Source organism: Pseudoliparis swirei, chromosome 4 (genome assembly GCF_029220125.1).
Source record: "Pseudoliparis swirei isolate HS2019 ecotype Mariana Trench chromosome 4, NWPU_hadal_v1, whole genome shotgun sequence".
In the NCBI taxonomy this organism is placed as follows: Eukaryota; Metazoa; Chordata; class Actinopteri; order Perciformes; family Liparidae; genus Pseudoliparis; species Pseudoliparis swirei.
This window is the reverse complement of record NC_079391.1, coordinates 7,082,994-7,096,346: the sequence shown is the minus strand read 5'-3', so window position 1 is coordinate 7,096,346 and position 13,353 is coordinate 7,082,994. Positions and strand designations below refer to the sequence as shown.

At 41.7% G+C, this 13,353-nt stretch overlaps 1 protein-coding gene across 1 annotated transcript; it reads right to left on the bottom strand.

Annotated features, from left to right (window-relative positions):
* Nucleotides 1–4,207: 4,207 nt before the first annotated feature.
* On the bottom strand, nt 4,208–12,026 carry rhoua (ras homolog family member Ua). Its single transcript, XM_056412520.1, has 4 exons — nt 11,435–12,026; nt 10,779–10,837; nt 9,635–9,823; nt 4,208–9,181 (listed from the first exon to the last, which is right to left on the bottom strand). Exons 1-4 carry the CDS (start codon nt 11,712–11,714, stop codon nt 8,897–8,899), a joined length of 813 nt encoding a protein of 270 aa, XP_056268495.1. The 5' UTR covers nt 11,715–12,026; the 3' UTR covers nt 4,208–8,896.
* Between the last annotated feature and the right edge of the window lie 1,327 nt (nt 12,027–13,353).

The following is a 13,353-nucleotide window of genomic DNA, read 5'->3' as shown; positions in this document are numbered from 1 at the left end:
ATTCTGCATTATCCAGCATCGTATTAGAATGGAAAGCACCATCTTAACCCTCCTGTTACCTTTAGGGTCAATTTGACCCCATTCAATGTTTAATGTCGGTGTTCTTTCGGGTCAATTTGACCCCAGGCTGTTTTTCACTGTGTCAAACAAATAAGAAATATCAACTTTGTTATATATTTAAAGGGCTATTTAGGTAGTCAACAAACAAACATAAAGTACCTCACACTTAAACTTGGGAAACAATATTAATTCTAATAATTTTCTGGAGGTTTTAATTGCTGGGGTCAAATTGACCCCGAGGGTAAAATATGTTAGTAAATGTAAAGGTAACAGGAGGGTTAAACAGACACTGGTCCTCATAATGCCTCTTTCACTCTATACTTGGAATAAAAATAATAATAATAATAATAATAATAATATTAATAATTCAGGACTTTTACAATGTTACATTGTGTTCTAAATAGATGAATTATTTACATTTGTTTTATTATTAACAGCCAGAATATATGGAAACACCGGTGTGGGTTTGCAGGTTTAACAACTAATTTAAACAAACATATTCATATTATCATGTACATTTGTAGATTTCCCTTTTAAGCTAGTTTTAGAAATATTCATGTTCTATTAATTAAGTAAACTGTTATTTAAAAAAATATATAATTTCAAATAGTGTTTTAAAACTTTGAGCGGTAAGATCGATTTTGACGTATTTTCTGTGTGGTGTTATTTAAGTTATTCTAAGCAACCCTGATATAGCAGCCGGGAGCTGTTGTATAATGTAAAATGTGGTCAATAAATACTGTACCTTACTCGGCTGAGCACATATTCCGTAGAACTATTTGACATATTTTGTGTATTCATAAGTACAGAGATGGGATTGGGATGTGAAAAATGTAGCGCATGCCGACCTCGACCGTGATGTCTGTTGTGTTATCTCGTAATGTGCTGATGAAAACGCAGCGGTCAGCTGTTGTCAGCAGTCCACAGGAAAGATGTATGTGGAGAGGTGGAGAGTGGGAGAAGAAGAGAACTGTGGGGGTGCACATTGTGTGTGTGTGTGTGTGTGTGTCACACTGTTTCTCAACTGTGTAAATGCCACATGACACACACTCTGTGAACTTTGAACACATGCAAACACACACATATGTCGTCAACGGGTCATTGAGAGGTGCTGTGATGAGCGGAGAAGACGAAGGACACACAGAGAGAGAAAGAGAGAGAGAGAGAGATAAAGAGACACATTCTCTCTCTGACAGAAAAATACAGAAAAAGAAGCAAAAAGTGATACGCAAAGGGAGGGAGAGAGTGTGTTTGCATATTCAGTTAAAATTACAGTGTGTGTCATCTCTTTCGGTAACTTCGTCGGTGAACTTACGTTAACCCCGTTGCGAGGAAGGAAATCTGTTAACTCCCAATTCCAGGACTCACCTCCCAGTTCAGGATTAAGACCTGAACAGGGTCGGGTGAAGGCCTCAGCGGTCCGGTCGGTGTTCCCTTTAGGTGACACGCAACGTGGTGTCTTGTTGAGTCTTTTCCTGGTCCAATGCCATCAGCCAAATAGTCTCTATTTTGGGTCACTTATTTATTTTGTATTCATTTGTTTAGGCAATGGAGAATCCTAAATATTTCATTGTCAATTATTTAAAATGAGATATTTAGACTGCTTTGGTCTCGTCATGTGTCCCAGTGAACCACCAGAAATTAAGAGCCTGAAGCTGAAAGAAAAGTGGAAAAAAAAAAAAAAAAAGTAAAGTGTCACAACTTTAATACATGTGGTTTCACACAAGAAAGAAAATGTCCCAAAAAGGCAGCACTGTGTGTGAGGGCTGCAGTCAATCTTTGAGTTAGACGTCGTGATTATTGAACCGAAAGGGCTTGAATCTAAAGAACCATTTAGCTTCTCACCGATGTTAAAGGTCAGTTAAAACTGTTGCGTTTAAAACTCCAGAACACTTCTGGTCCATGAATCCCAAAATGTGTTTCCCAGACTGATTAATGTAGCAGCAAGAGTTTCTGAAGTCGTGGTCATCTGTGGAGCTTTGTGTCTCTTTTATTTATCTTGTGGGTTTTTTTCTCTCTCTCCTCCTTTCCGTCTGTCAGCCCCTCTAACGTTTTTTTCTTCTTCACTTTCTCTTAACCACTGTCTCTTTTATGAGTACACACTCACACGCACACACGGAGCAGCTGTCTACACTCACATTCATAGCTTGTTAGGAAAGTGGAGATTGTATTTCAGTTCTGCTCGTTAAGAGTCAGCACTGATGTCATTCTGGCCCCTCTTTATGTTATGTAACACACACACACACACACACACACACACACACACACACACACACACACACACACGCACACAGACACACAGAGACAGAGAGAGAGGCTATAAAATTATAAAGTGGGCTGGAACTGAGCCTCAGACCGCCGCCTTCCGTACTGGCAGCTTTGTGTGAATGCGTGCACATGTGACTGTAACATTTCGCAATAAGAAGTGAAACATAAATATACTGTATATTACAATGATAGCTTACGCCCCTCTGTAAAGCTGCCGTGTTTCTCCATGTGTGAATACCACCACAATAATAAAACACCTGTCTGATTGAGTGAATATGTTTGGGTAATAAAGCTGCCACATGATAGATCCCTGGATGATGCATTTATGCTGTTTTTCCACAATTATAAGTCTAGAAAAGGGCAAAAATCAACTGATTTACATGTCCATCCAAACACAGGATGTGGGAAGTTTGAGTTTCTAAACAAGAACAAGACGTAAACAACATGGGATGATGACATGGTGAAAACACAGGAGAAGAGCTTTCGAAAACTATTGTTTTAACGAAAAACGCAAACATTTTAGCCCCCGATTTCATATAATGATATTGGAAGAAGCTCCAGAAAACTTTTGACATTTAAACTTTCATATTGGTGCTTCGTGTCTTAATCTGTGCGACGTCTGTGGGACTATTTTTGGAGGAGTTGTGGATGTTATAGAGAGTGGCCAATAGGGGCCCACTGAGCGTTTTTAAACACCTCCTACAAGGCGATGCTCGGGGCCACAGAGACATCAAATACACGGTTGGAACCGGTTGAAGATGTTTAATTTGTTGTATCAACATCTGCTCAGTTTATGAGGTTTTATTGCATGGTTCATTAAAAGAACTGATAGGATATAAAAACCTATTTAGGGGGACATATTACATTCTGTCTAAATATTTGATTATTTTCAAACAAAAAAACATCAAATAAAAGCTGGAAATATGCTGAGTGGAGACAGGCAGTCTTTCTGGTGTTGTTTTCCCAGCAGATTTCCAATTCGTGAAAATTAGATTTGGGAAGATAATGATGGGAAAACAAGCTTTGTATCCGGTGGCTTTGGTATCAATAAGGAGCTGGCACCGCTTGAGTCGCAGAGCAGCTAATCTAACCAGAACAAAGTCGGCCTCCTCATTATGTTCTAACTCTGTGTTGTCAGGTAGAGCGAAGCAGTTTGTTTCCCAGACAGAGTTAAGTCAGTCCCCCAACACACACACACACACACACACACACACACACACACACACACACACACACACTCACACACACACACACACACACACACTTTCTCCAAGAACAAAATGTCACATGACAACCTTCAAAATAAAGCTCTTGCATAACCATGAGGGCCTGGAAGCTGTTTGAAGAGTCTGTTTACAATGATCCAGTCAGAAGTTGGATGACTTTCTGTGTATGTGTGTGTGTGTGTGTGTGTGTGTGCATGTGCGTGTGTGCGTGTATGACCATGCCCCTAAACATCGCTCTCATCTTATCAACTCTCTTCTGATGTGCGTCAGCCGAGCACAGCACTGTTGTTATCACAAAGTGCACAGTACAATTCCAAAACATTACTTCAGCCACAACAACGTGGAGAAAAAAAACAAGTTCAAAGTTCACGGCGTCCCAAAAAAACAGAAAGAAAAAGTGAAGGGTCTTTTTTTATGTACATTTATCTGCTACTGAGAATCCTGACTCGTGTCTCTTTTCGTGTAAAATGTGGGAAACAGTGTTCGTGAGGAGACATGTGATACAAACAAACTCTATATCTAAAAACAAAAACAACAATTCTCATATGCAGCCTGTGGGCTCTCACAAGGAGTATTTAAAACACACACACACACACACGTTCCCAGTCCCACCGCTGTGCGCCAAATCCTCAAAATCAACAAAGAACAGCATGTGTTACACCAAATACTTTTTATTTCTCAGGCTATAAATCTTCTGTACAAACACGTCTTTCTTTGACTGACGTACTCGGTCAAACAGAGAATTCAGTGTGAGCAGATTGCAGCGGCGTGCTCTCTGTTACAACGTTTTTACATGCAGGAAAAATGACGTTTCACACAGCAGGCTGAGTGGGGTGAGAAGCTCTCAGCTGGTGGCCCGTGTGAGTAAGCTCAGGTGTGCTTTCCGAGGGTATCAACTCCAATAAAACAATGACATCTCAAGAATGAAACCGCTGTGTCTGTTTCCCTGGGCTGCCTGCTTTGGTTTAAAAACACACTGGACTTCACGGATACTGTTTTGTATTCAATGTGTGAGAATTAAGCGTCACGTATAAGTCGATAAAAACGGATTTGCTTCCAGTAATCCGAGGTCATTCGCATACAGACACTGTTTCATTTTGTATTTGGTTTGTAAATTCCAACCCCTCATTAATCACAATAGCTGAAGTCAGCCATTGCAGCCATACTTATTTTTTCTAATCCACATACAGACTTTGCACCTGTCCCGAAAACAGAGCATTAACATTTCCGTCTAACCTTCAACAGAACACAATACTTTGTCTACGTAGTGTCCCCCTCACGTCTCTCCTCTGACTCTCTCTAAACACAATAGTTCACTTTCAGAGACCATCTGTTCGACATCACACAGCCGTCTGTCGCTGCAGACTCGTACGCTGCTGGGGATCGACCAGCCGAGTCCGGGTCTCGACAAGCCGTTAAAACATTAAAGCGAGAAAAAAAATGTCATTTTTAAAAGAAGAATTAACAAAATCTTAGTCTTAAACATAAAGAAAAGTTGAATTCATGAGAATAGGAAAGCACAAATGTTCCACTGCTGCAGCCTTACTTGGTCTAGTATCACCAGTAGCTTCGGCTTACTTCATTTAAAACATATTTTTTTAAACTATTAAAATAATAATCCCTTTGCGACAAGAGCGGACGGCAGGGGCTCGATTTTATTTATTATAGCATAAGCGTAATTTACCTGGAGTTAGATAAAGAGAGGAAAAACTAAACAAATATATATATATATATGTCTGTATGTATGTGTATATATATATATATATACAGTATATATATATATATGTATATATATGTGTGTGTGTATATATATATATATATCATTGTGTCCTGTTTTGTGTGTGCATGTGTAGGTATATATATATATATTATTTTTTTAATGTTTATGTCTGACATTTTTGTATTTGTTTTACGTTAATATGTCTAAACGAATAAAAAAATTAAGTGAAAATACTAAACAAAAATTAAACAAAGATGGAGTCTTCCTCAAATCCTTGTCACAAACACGCAGGTCATCATTTACGTTGTTATAATGTATTTAAACAGAACGTGACACATGTGTCTCATATTGAAGCCCAAACTAAATGTTGTATGCAAACACTCTGTGATGAGAAACTCATGCGCTCTCTATAAATTATACATGTTAAGTCCGTAAAATGGATCCGACCTGACAGGAAATGCTATCAGAAGGGTCCGTGTGACCTTTACCACACTTAGATCCAACATCAGCCAAGGCTGCAAGACAAGCAACTTATTATGCCTCCCCCCACCAATGCACGAAACAATGCATTTGCTATCATGAGTAAAACATCGAGACACAGTGAACCCATTCAGTCGCAGTCGTAGCGTCTTCGGCAGAAAACTACCAAACAGCTCCAGAGAAGCATTGTCCGCAAATCTGGAGCCTTCGTTTTAAACTCAGGCCTAAAATCAACAATTATTTGAGTTGAGAGACATTTTAGATGACGTTTTCCGTTTGCTGCTAGAGAACGATGCCGTTCGTATTATAGTGTCCACCGTGTGGCTACATCATCAAGTTGGGTCAGAGGATGTTTTTTGTGGATAACTCTCATGAGAACCAAATTGTGGAGCCAATTTCCAGCTGCAGTTGTGTTCAGGGTCTCGGGGCCCTGAAGCAGTGCGTAATCTAGAAATATTTAAAAGAAAGTAGCAAACAAACGGTTGAAAATATTCCACAGGTCTGTGTGTTTGTGCACGTTCCGGCAGTCTCATGTCACTTTGCAATAACTAGATGGAAAACACGACATGAATGCCAAACATTGGCGTAACATATTTTCCTCTGAGTGCAGTTCAATTAAAAAAAGTTGTTGTTTGTTGAATTTTAAGGCACAGTCTTATATTATAAATATTACAGGATTTTCAGCGTGCTCTCTGCCCATGGTTGACTAAAAGAAACCCAGGGGGAAGATAAGTGGAATAAATGACTTAGAACAAAAGCAGCAGAACATTAGCGGTCAAATTAAAAGTTGTTAACACTGTGAAGATGTTAACCTTCAACCTTCAACCTCATCTTGTGACCTTTGGTTGCCTAATCAGACAGGTTTAGCTTGTCGCAAGATTAATTTTCTCCACAGGGCTTTAGGTCAAAGTTTATATCGTCCCTGGGCTGAGAAATAAATGTATGTCATAGAGCTACATCCTGTCACGACGCTATTAGAGTGGACCCAAAAGCACGACTCAGACAGGAGTAACAAAGATTACTGTCTTTGGTTGGAAACAGGCTGGGTCAAAACCGGGAGATCAGTCGAAGAAGCAAACAAGTCCAAAAAGGGGCGGGGCAGAGAATCAGAGGTCAGAGCAGGCAGGCAGGGTCAGGACAGGCAGGTCAGGAATATACTCTAATAACACTGGAGAACTTGGCACGAAAACACAAGACAATCTGGCAGAGGACAAGTGGAAGTGAGGGAGCTAAATAGTGAGGGACTAATGAGGGGATGGGCTGCAGGTGAGAAGGGCGTGAGGACCAGGTGAAGGGAATGAGGGACTAACGAGGTGATCAGAGGCAGGTGAGGGGAGTTGGACTGACGAGATGGTGTGACAGGATGAAAACAACGATTACAAAAAGGAAGGCATGGAGCTAAACCGTTACACATCCAAGCTCATGATGCTCATTAAATATTGGCAGATCTGCCTTGAATTCATCACGGACCGAGACCTGGTTGCACCCTTTTCCTTTCCGAGGCTCTAACACAAAGAGTCCTTCAGATGAAGGCAGCGCAGATACATTAATGTGTTTTGTTCTTGTTTTAGTATCTACAATGTACAAAGGAAGGTGTGGCCGCGGACCGTTTGACATCCACACATGTTGAGTCTTTTTATTTCTTCTTCACGACAAATGAAACTGAATCTATCGGAGAGCGAAGAGGCTGCAGAACTAACGGAGACGGACAAAAGGCGTCAAGCATTAAAGCTTCATGGATGCGGAGAGATAGAATCGATCAATGGTTACGGCTGAAATAATAATAATATGCATAATTTGGGTAAAAGGAACAAACACACACGATGAATCTAACTATAGTTCATAACTACAAAGAGCAGAGTTCACTGAATATGTACATAATTAATACTTCACAGTCTTACACACACAATTGCATTGAAAAGCTCAGGAATAAAATCCCATATTTTTTCAGTTTCTTTCTGGCTACAAACCGACAGAAATCAAACAGCAGACTTCATTGTGTGACTTTTAAGCCGCGCAAAGAGCACTCGGTTGATCTAATTCTGCTCCCACTCGCAGTGAGGATGTCTATTAAATTGCCTCTTGCAACTTACTGGTTTCATTAATAAGGCACAGACGGCAGAGTCCTTCAGTACTGACGTAGGATCGGTGAACACGCTTTACCCCGACGGGGAAAAGACATCAGCGTGAGTTATGTTTCTAATAAGACACAGTATGAGTCTTACATCTCACCAAACACGTTCCACTGCCCGGTCACTACGTTCGCTGGTGTTTGGTATTCAACAGGAAGTGAAGAAAATCCAACTAAAAACTAAACCGGGCGCAATTGCATGAATTTAGACGGAGACTAAACTAAAAAGGTAAACCGTGATTCAGGCGTCAGATCAGGGCTTTAAGCTGCACCTGGTGAACTGAGCATGTGACCAATGGTTAGCCACGTCATCTTTCATGACAGCAACAATGATTATAACAAGACAATTTATGACTTCAATCATGCCTGGAGATCATGACAGAACATACGAAATGACTTCTTATTTTCATGTGAAGAGTGTAAATGAGGACACTTTCTGATCAGAGGGACGCTCTATTTCAGTCAGCAGTTACTTCTAATTCTGAGTGTCACAACAAACACGTTAGACGAAGGAAGTCCAGACGAGGTTTCAGTGAGTCGAGCTCCACGACGGGCATCAACCCATACCAGGCCGGTGAAGGTTGTTACGAGAACACCCGACTAAACACTATTGCATCATACGTGTTCACCACAGACACGACTTGTTCTTGTTCAAGTCGAGACCGGCCTAGAGCAACATTGTCACTTCCACCGTGACGTGGAGAGGGTCTCCTGCTCCTCGTGGTGCGACCAGGATTCCAGGAGGGGCAGGATGGATCCGACTGGAGGCCAGCTAGGATGGAAACCAGTGTAGAAAAAAGACTGCTCTTTTAAAAAATATAGGTTTTCTTAAAACCAGGCTGGGCTCAGTTGTGAATCCCTTCCATGATAAGACTAAAAACCCCATTTAAAAAAAAAGAAAGAAACAAATTAGATCCGTGAGTCTTACTTTGGTTCCCAGCAACGGTTCAGTCAGGCTCCATCAGGGAGAAACTCAAAGCCAGCTGCTCAGAGTCTGAGACCCAACCCGCTCTAGGCCACACAGCAGTACCTTTTCCACCACGACTTGGACAGAGTCTTCATCTTGTCTGGTTTCTGCCTTTGCTTTTTTCTCCGTTTCTGTTTCCCTCTCGAGTGCTTATGGGAGCTGTAGTTCTGCAGGCTGGCCAGTATGGCCGTGTCGAACACTTCTTTCAAGTTCTTTTGGGTCAGGGAAGAGCACTCCATGTAGGACACGGCTCCGATCTCCATCGCACAGTCACGGGCATCTGCTGGGTCCACGGGTCGCTCCCGGTACTTAGCCAGGTCGATGAGGACCTAAAGAGAGCACACGTTAGTATACCTTTGGACGGTATTATATCTGCTGATTTATGAAGTACACCTGCCGTGTGTTCTTCCATCAATAACCACTTTAGAAGTTCAGACTTTTGGTAAGAATCCTGTTGTTTTATTATATTAAAAAAAGTTCAAAAGTTATCTTTATTGTCAATTTTCCAATGTTGAACATACAGAAAATCGAAAAATACATCTGTCTCTTTTGTCCGACATAAAGTAAAATAATAGTAATAAAGTGATAAAGTAAGAAGTGATATACTGTATGTCAGATTAGCTGCTAATTGTCTTATTGAAAAGCAAAAGATCAGCTGTAAATGTCCTTTTTAAGTAACGTAATTAATTCATACAAATTGTCATTTTGATCAGAGAGACGTCCAGCCTCTATTTAACGCTCGTGGGTATTTTTTGGGGGCCGTAAAGCAGATAGTACTCCACCTTGACGTCTTCTCGGAGGTCACACTGCGTCCCGACGAGGACGAGCGGAGCGAAGGGCGCGTGCCTTCGGATCTCTGAAACCCATTTCTCAGGAACGTTCTGGAAGGAAGCGGGACTGACGACGCTGAAGCACAGCAGGAACACGTCGGCGCTGGTGTAGCACAGAGGCCGCAGCTTGTCGAACTCATCCTGGGAAGATCGAGAGAGAGAGAGAGAGAAAAGTGTTGCTGATGAAGGGATTTGTTAAATCATAGTGATTTTATGAGTATTTCAACAATACCGAGTTACTGGTGCAGCATAAACATCTATTAGTGGTGCTATTAAGTGCTCTGCTTTAATTACTGGTAATAAACTATGAGATAAGTCTAGTTCCTTCTCCCTTTCTTTCATCTCTGACTCTCCTTCCTCCACATGTCATCTTTACATTTAAACACACTGATACAGAACAACTGCTTTTGAGTGCTGAACTATTATTGTATGTGTGGAATCAGTTAGCTATTGATAGTTTCAAGGTAAGCTTGAGCTCTTTGTCGAACCAGCTGTAGCTTATTCTGATAAGAACAGTTGCACTTCAGATAACAGCTGCTTCTGTTATAAACAGGGATGTACAATGCATCACTTCCTGTGTAACATCATTTTTCCCCCCAGAAAGACCAAGCACACAGTTTCCTGGACAGTTTCCTGGAGTCCAACGACGGTAACACAACATTTAACTGAGCTATACAGTGTTTAAACACGTTTAGTTTAGGACTAATCTTAAACTATGTGCCAGTTATCATCATGCACATCATGTTGGTCCAACTAAATTGTCACAATTATCATATTATATGAAAACTCATTTGTACACAACATTTTTGCAGTTTTCATGACAAAAAACGTTGTCAGCTTGAGGAAAAATATGCCTTTTTGTCCCGTGTAGATTTCCACTGTCAATTATAGAATACAAAACTAATCTGTGTTTCGGTAAACTATACTTAGACCATGAAGAAAGAAAGAGGATAGTTCCATCACTTCCTCCGGTTAGAGGCATTGTTTCAAACAACAATTAAAACAACAGGAAATGCTGCTGCTCTCGCTCCCCCTCCAGTGTCTGCCGTGTGTGTATGTGTGTGTGTGTGTGTGTGTGTGTGTTGGGATCACTGACCTGTCCGGCTGTGTCACAGAGTTGTAGTTTGACTGGCTGACCGTCCACTGATACCACCGCTACACACACAGACAAACACACACACACACACACACACACACACACACACACACACACACACACACACACACACACACACACACACACACACACACACACACACACACACACACACACACACACACACACACAGTGTATACAGTAGTTTAGATATTAACTGAAGAAAAAACTAATATGGCCGATTCCTTTCTGAAAACAATCACACAATCTAATGACACCAGCTGGTAGCTGTTCAACGTAACAATAAATACAGCAAAGTGATGGTTAGTCAATAAACTAATTAATAAAATTACAAAAGATGAATCTATTGTATTTGATAGCCAAGCATTTTATTAAGTCACTATAAAAAGTCAAATATCAAAACAATTTCTAGTCACCACTTCAAAGTGGTTGAAACATGAACTGAAATGTAAATTATATTGGACTTTACAGATTGAAAGATGAAATCATTTAAATAAATATAATCCTGGTCCACAAACAAAGTGTGCGAGCTGTAAACAGTAGGCATAGTATTCAGGTGTGTATTATGTATTCGTGTATCTATACACAAAGAGAACACAAGAACAAAACCACCCGAGAGAGAGAAGCTCCTTTACCCGAGAAGTTGTCAAACGCCGTGGGCACGTACTCGGTGGGATACCCGTTGGTGGTGTAGCTCACCACCAGGCTGGTTTTCCCCACGGCTCCGTCCCCCACCAGCACGCACTTCACCCGCCGCTCCGCCGCTCCGGCCCCCGCCGCCCCCGCTCCGGACCGCCGCGTCCTGCCGCAGCCCCGGACCCTCCTCGGTGGGACGGGCGGCGCGGGGGACACCGGGGCCGACTTGTAGCCTCCGTCGCCCCGCAGAGGCATCTGGCACGGGGAGGAGGGGGACATGTAGCCAGAGTGGACCCGGGGAAGGAGGTTCAGTACCGGCGCGGGCCAGTGTTCACACCGTCCATTCTTCCGTTCCTCTCTGCCGGGTTCAGGGAGCGGGTTGTAGCTGCTGTCCGCTTCCTTTTAGTTTCCATAGTCAGATCACTAGAAGTTTGAACTACTCTGCTCTGTGTCCCTTTCGAGCGTCATGGTTAGATTAAGGGACACCAGGTCTAGAGAGCGGGGGTGAAATTAACGTCGGTTGTTTGTTACAGTCTGTGTCCGTTCTGTCGTCCAGCGGACAGACCCGTCCCAAACTCCCCTTCAAATGACATCACACTGTGTGTGTGTGCGCGCGCGCGCGTGTGTGTGTGTGTGCGTTTGTGTAAGAGAGAGAGAGAGAGAGAGAGAGAGAGAGAGAGAAAGGGAGATAAATAGAGAGGATCATAATAACAATAACAACAACAACAATAATAATATTGATAGCAATAATTATAATAAAAAAGTCCTCACCCGAAATGCCAAAATATAGCTGTCGGATAAGTTAAGTGGAGTAGAAAGTGCAAAATGTCCTTCTGAAGTACAGAAAGTATCTTAATATGAAAAAAGGGGAAAAAAGATATAAATGATCAAAAATACAAATAACTCAAAGAGCTACTCAAATAAAACACTTTGTGTGGAAATGTACTCACCTTCAACCACTGCTATCGAACTGAGCTCCTATCTCCAAAAAAATAAGTTTGATTGAGATTTGACTCCTTGTCAAACTTTCTCACAGACTAATGACATCAGCGCCACCTAGTGGACAGGGTGGGGAATACACACGACAGAATAATACAGTGGTGATAGAGCAGGGATTCCCAAAGTGTGGTGCGCGCACCCCTGGGGGTGCGCGAGCTGTCTCTAGGGCAGTGGTCACCAACCTTTTTGAGCCCAAGATCCCTGACCTCCGCCTTCATGACCGGCAAGATCTACCTATTGAGGCGTTGAGAGAAAACGACTGTCCAGACTAGACTTATGACTTGAGGCTTTTTATTTGGCCTAATTCTAATTGAATGAAATCAAAACACTTTGGTCCAGCTTTCAAATTGATGAGACCAGGAACACAGAATTTAAGTGCAATATAAAAAGTAAGATATTTGTTCACCGCACACAATATGAACAAGAAAAAACACATTTGCAATGAGCAGCTGGATGAACTACCAATATAAATGTTGTATTTATTTACATTACAACACGACACTGACAACATGATCAGTCAGTGCAACTCATGTAAGTTCAGCTCTCATCATAATGCCATCAAGTCATGTGACCCCAGTCAGTGCTCTGTCTGTGACTGAACTCTGTCTGTGAGCTTGGAGTTAGTTCAGAAGCACAGCCAGTCTGAGGCCGTCTGTCAGTCATCCAGCTCCTGGTCTTTGATTTGGTGATTTTCTCAACTTCACTAACGAGTTTTTCGGGGCAAATTTGGTTTTCATGAAAGTTTTCTCATCTGGGACTGGTTCTGAAGTCAGCCCGTTGGTGAATACGTTCACATCAGCTCTACAGACATCCTCAGATTTAAATAATTATAATAAGTAAACCAGATTGCTCCATCAGACAAGAAAAAAAGCTCAATGTTGAGCTTTTGTTTTGAAGGACAACAGCAGAAAAGCCGAAC

What these genes read in the sequence shown, in the direction of transcription:
- rhoua (XM_056412520.1), bottom strand. Translation starts at nt 11,714, where the DNA reads ATGTCCCCCTCCTCCCCGTGCCAGATGCCTCTGCGGGGCGACGGAGGC. An exon ending in GGCGTTTGACAACTTCTCGG is followed by an intron (nt 10,838 to 11,434) that starts GTAAAGGAGCTT and finishes CTGTGTGTGTAG; the next exon opens with CGGTGGTATCAGTGGACGGT. An exon ending in TCTGTGACACAGCCGGACAG is followed by an intron (nt 9,824 to 10,778) that starts GTCAGTGATCCC and finishes CGATCTTCCCAG; the next exon opens with GATGAGTTCGACAAGCTGCG.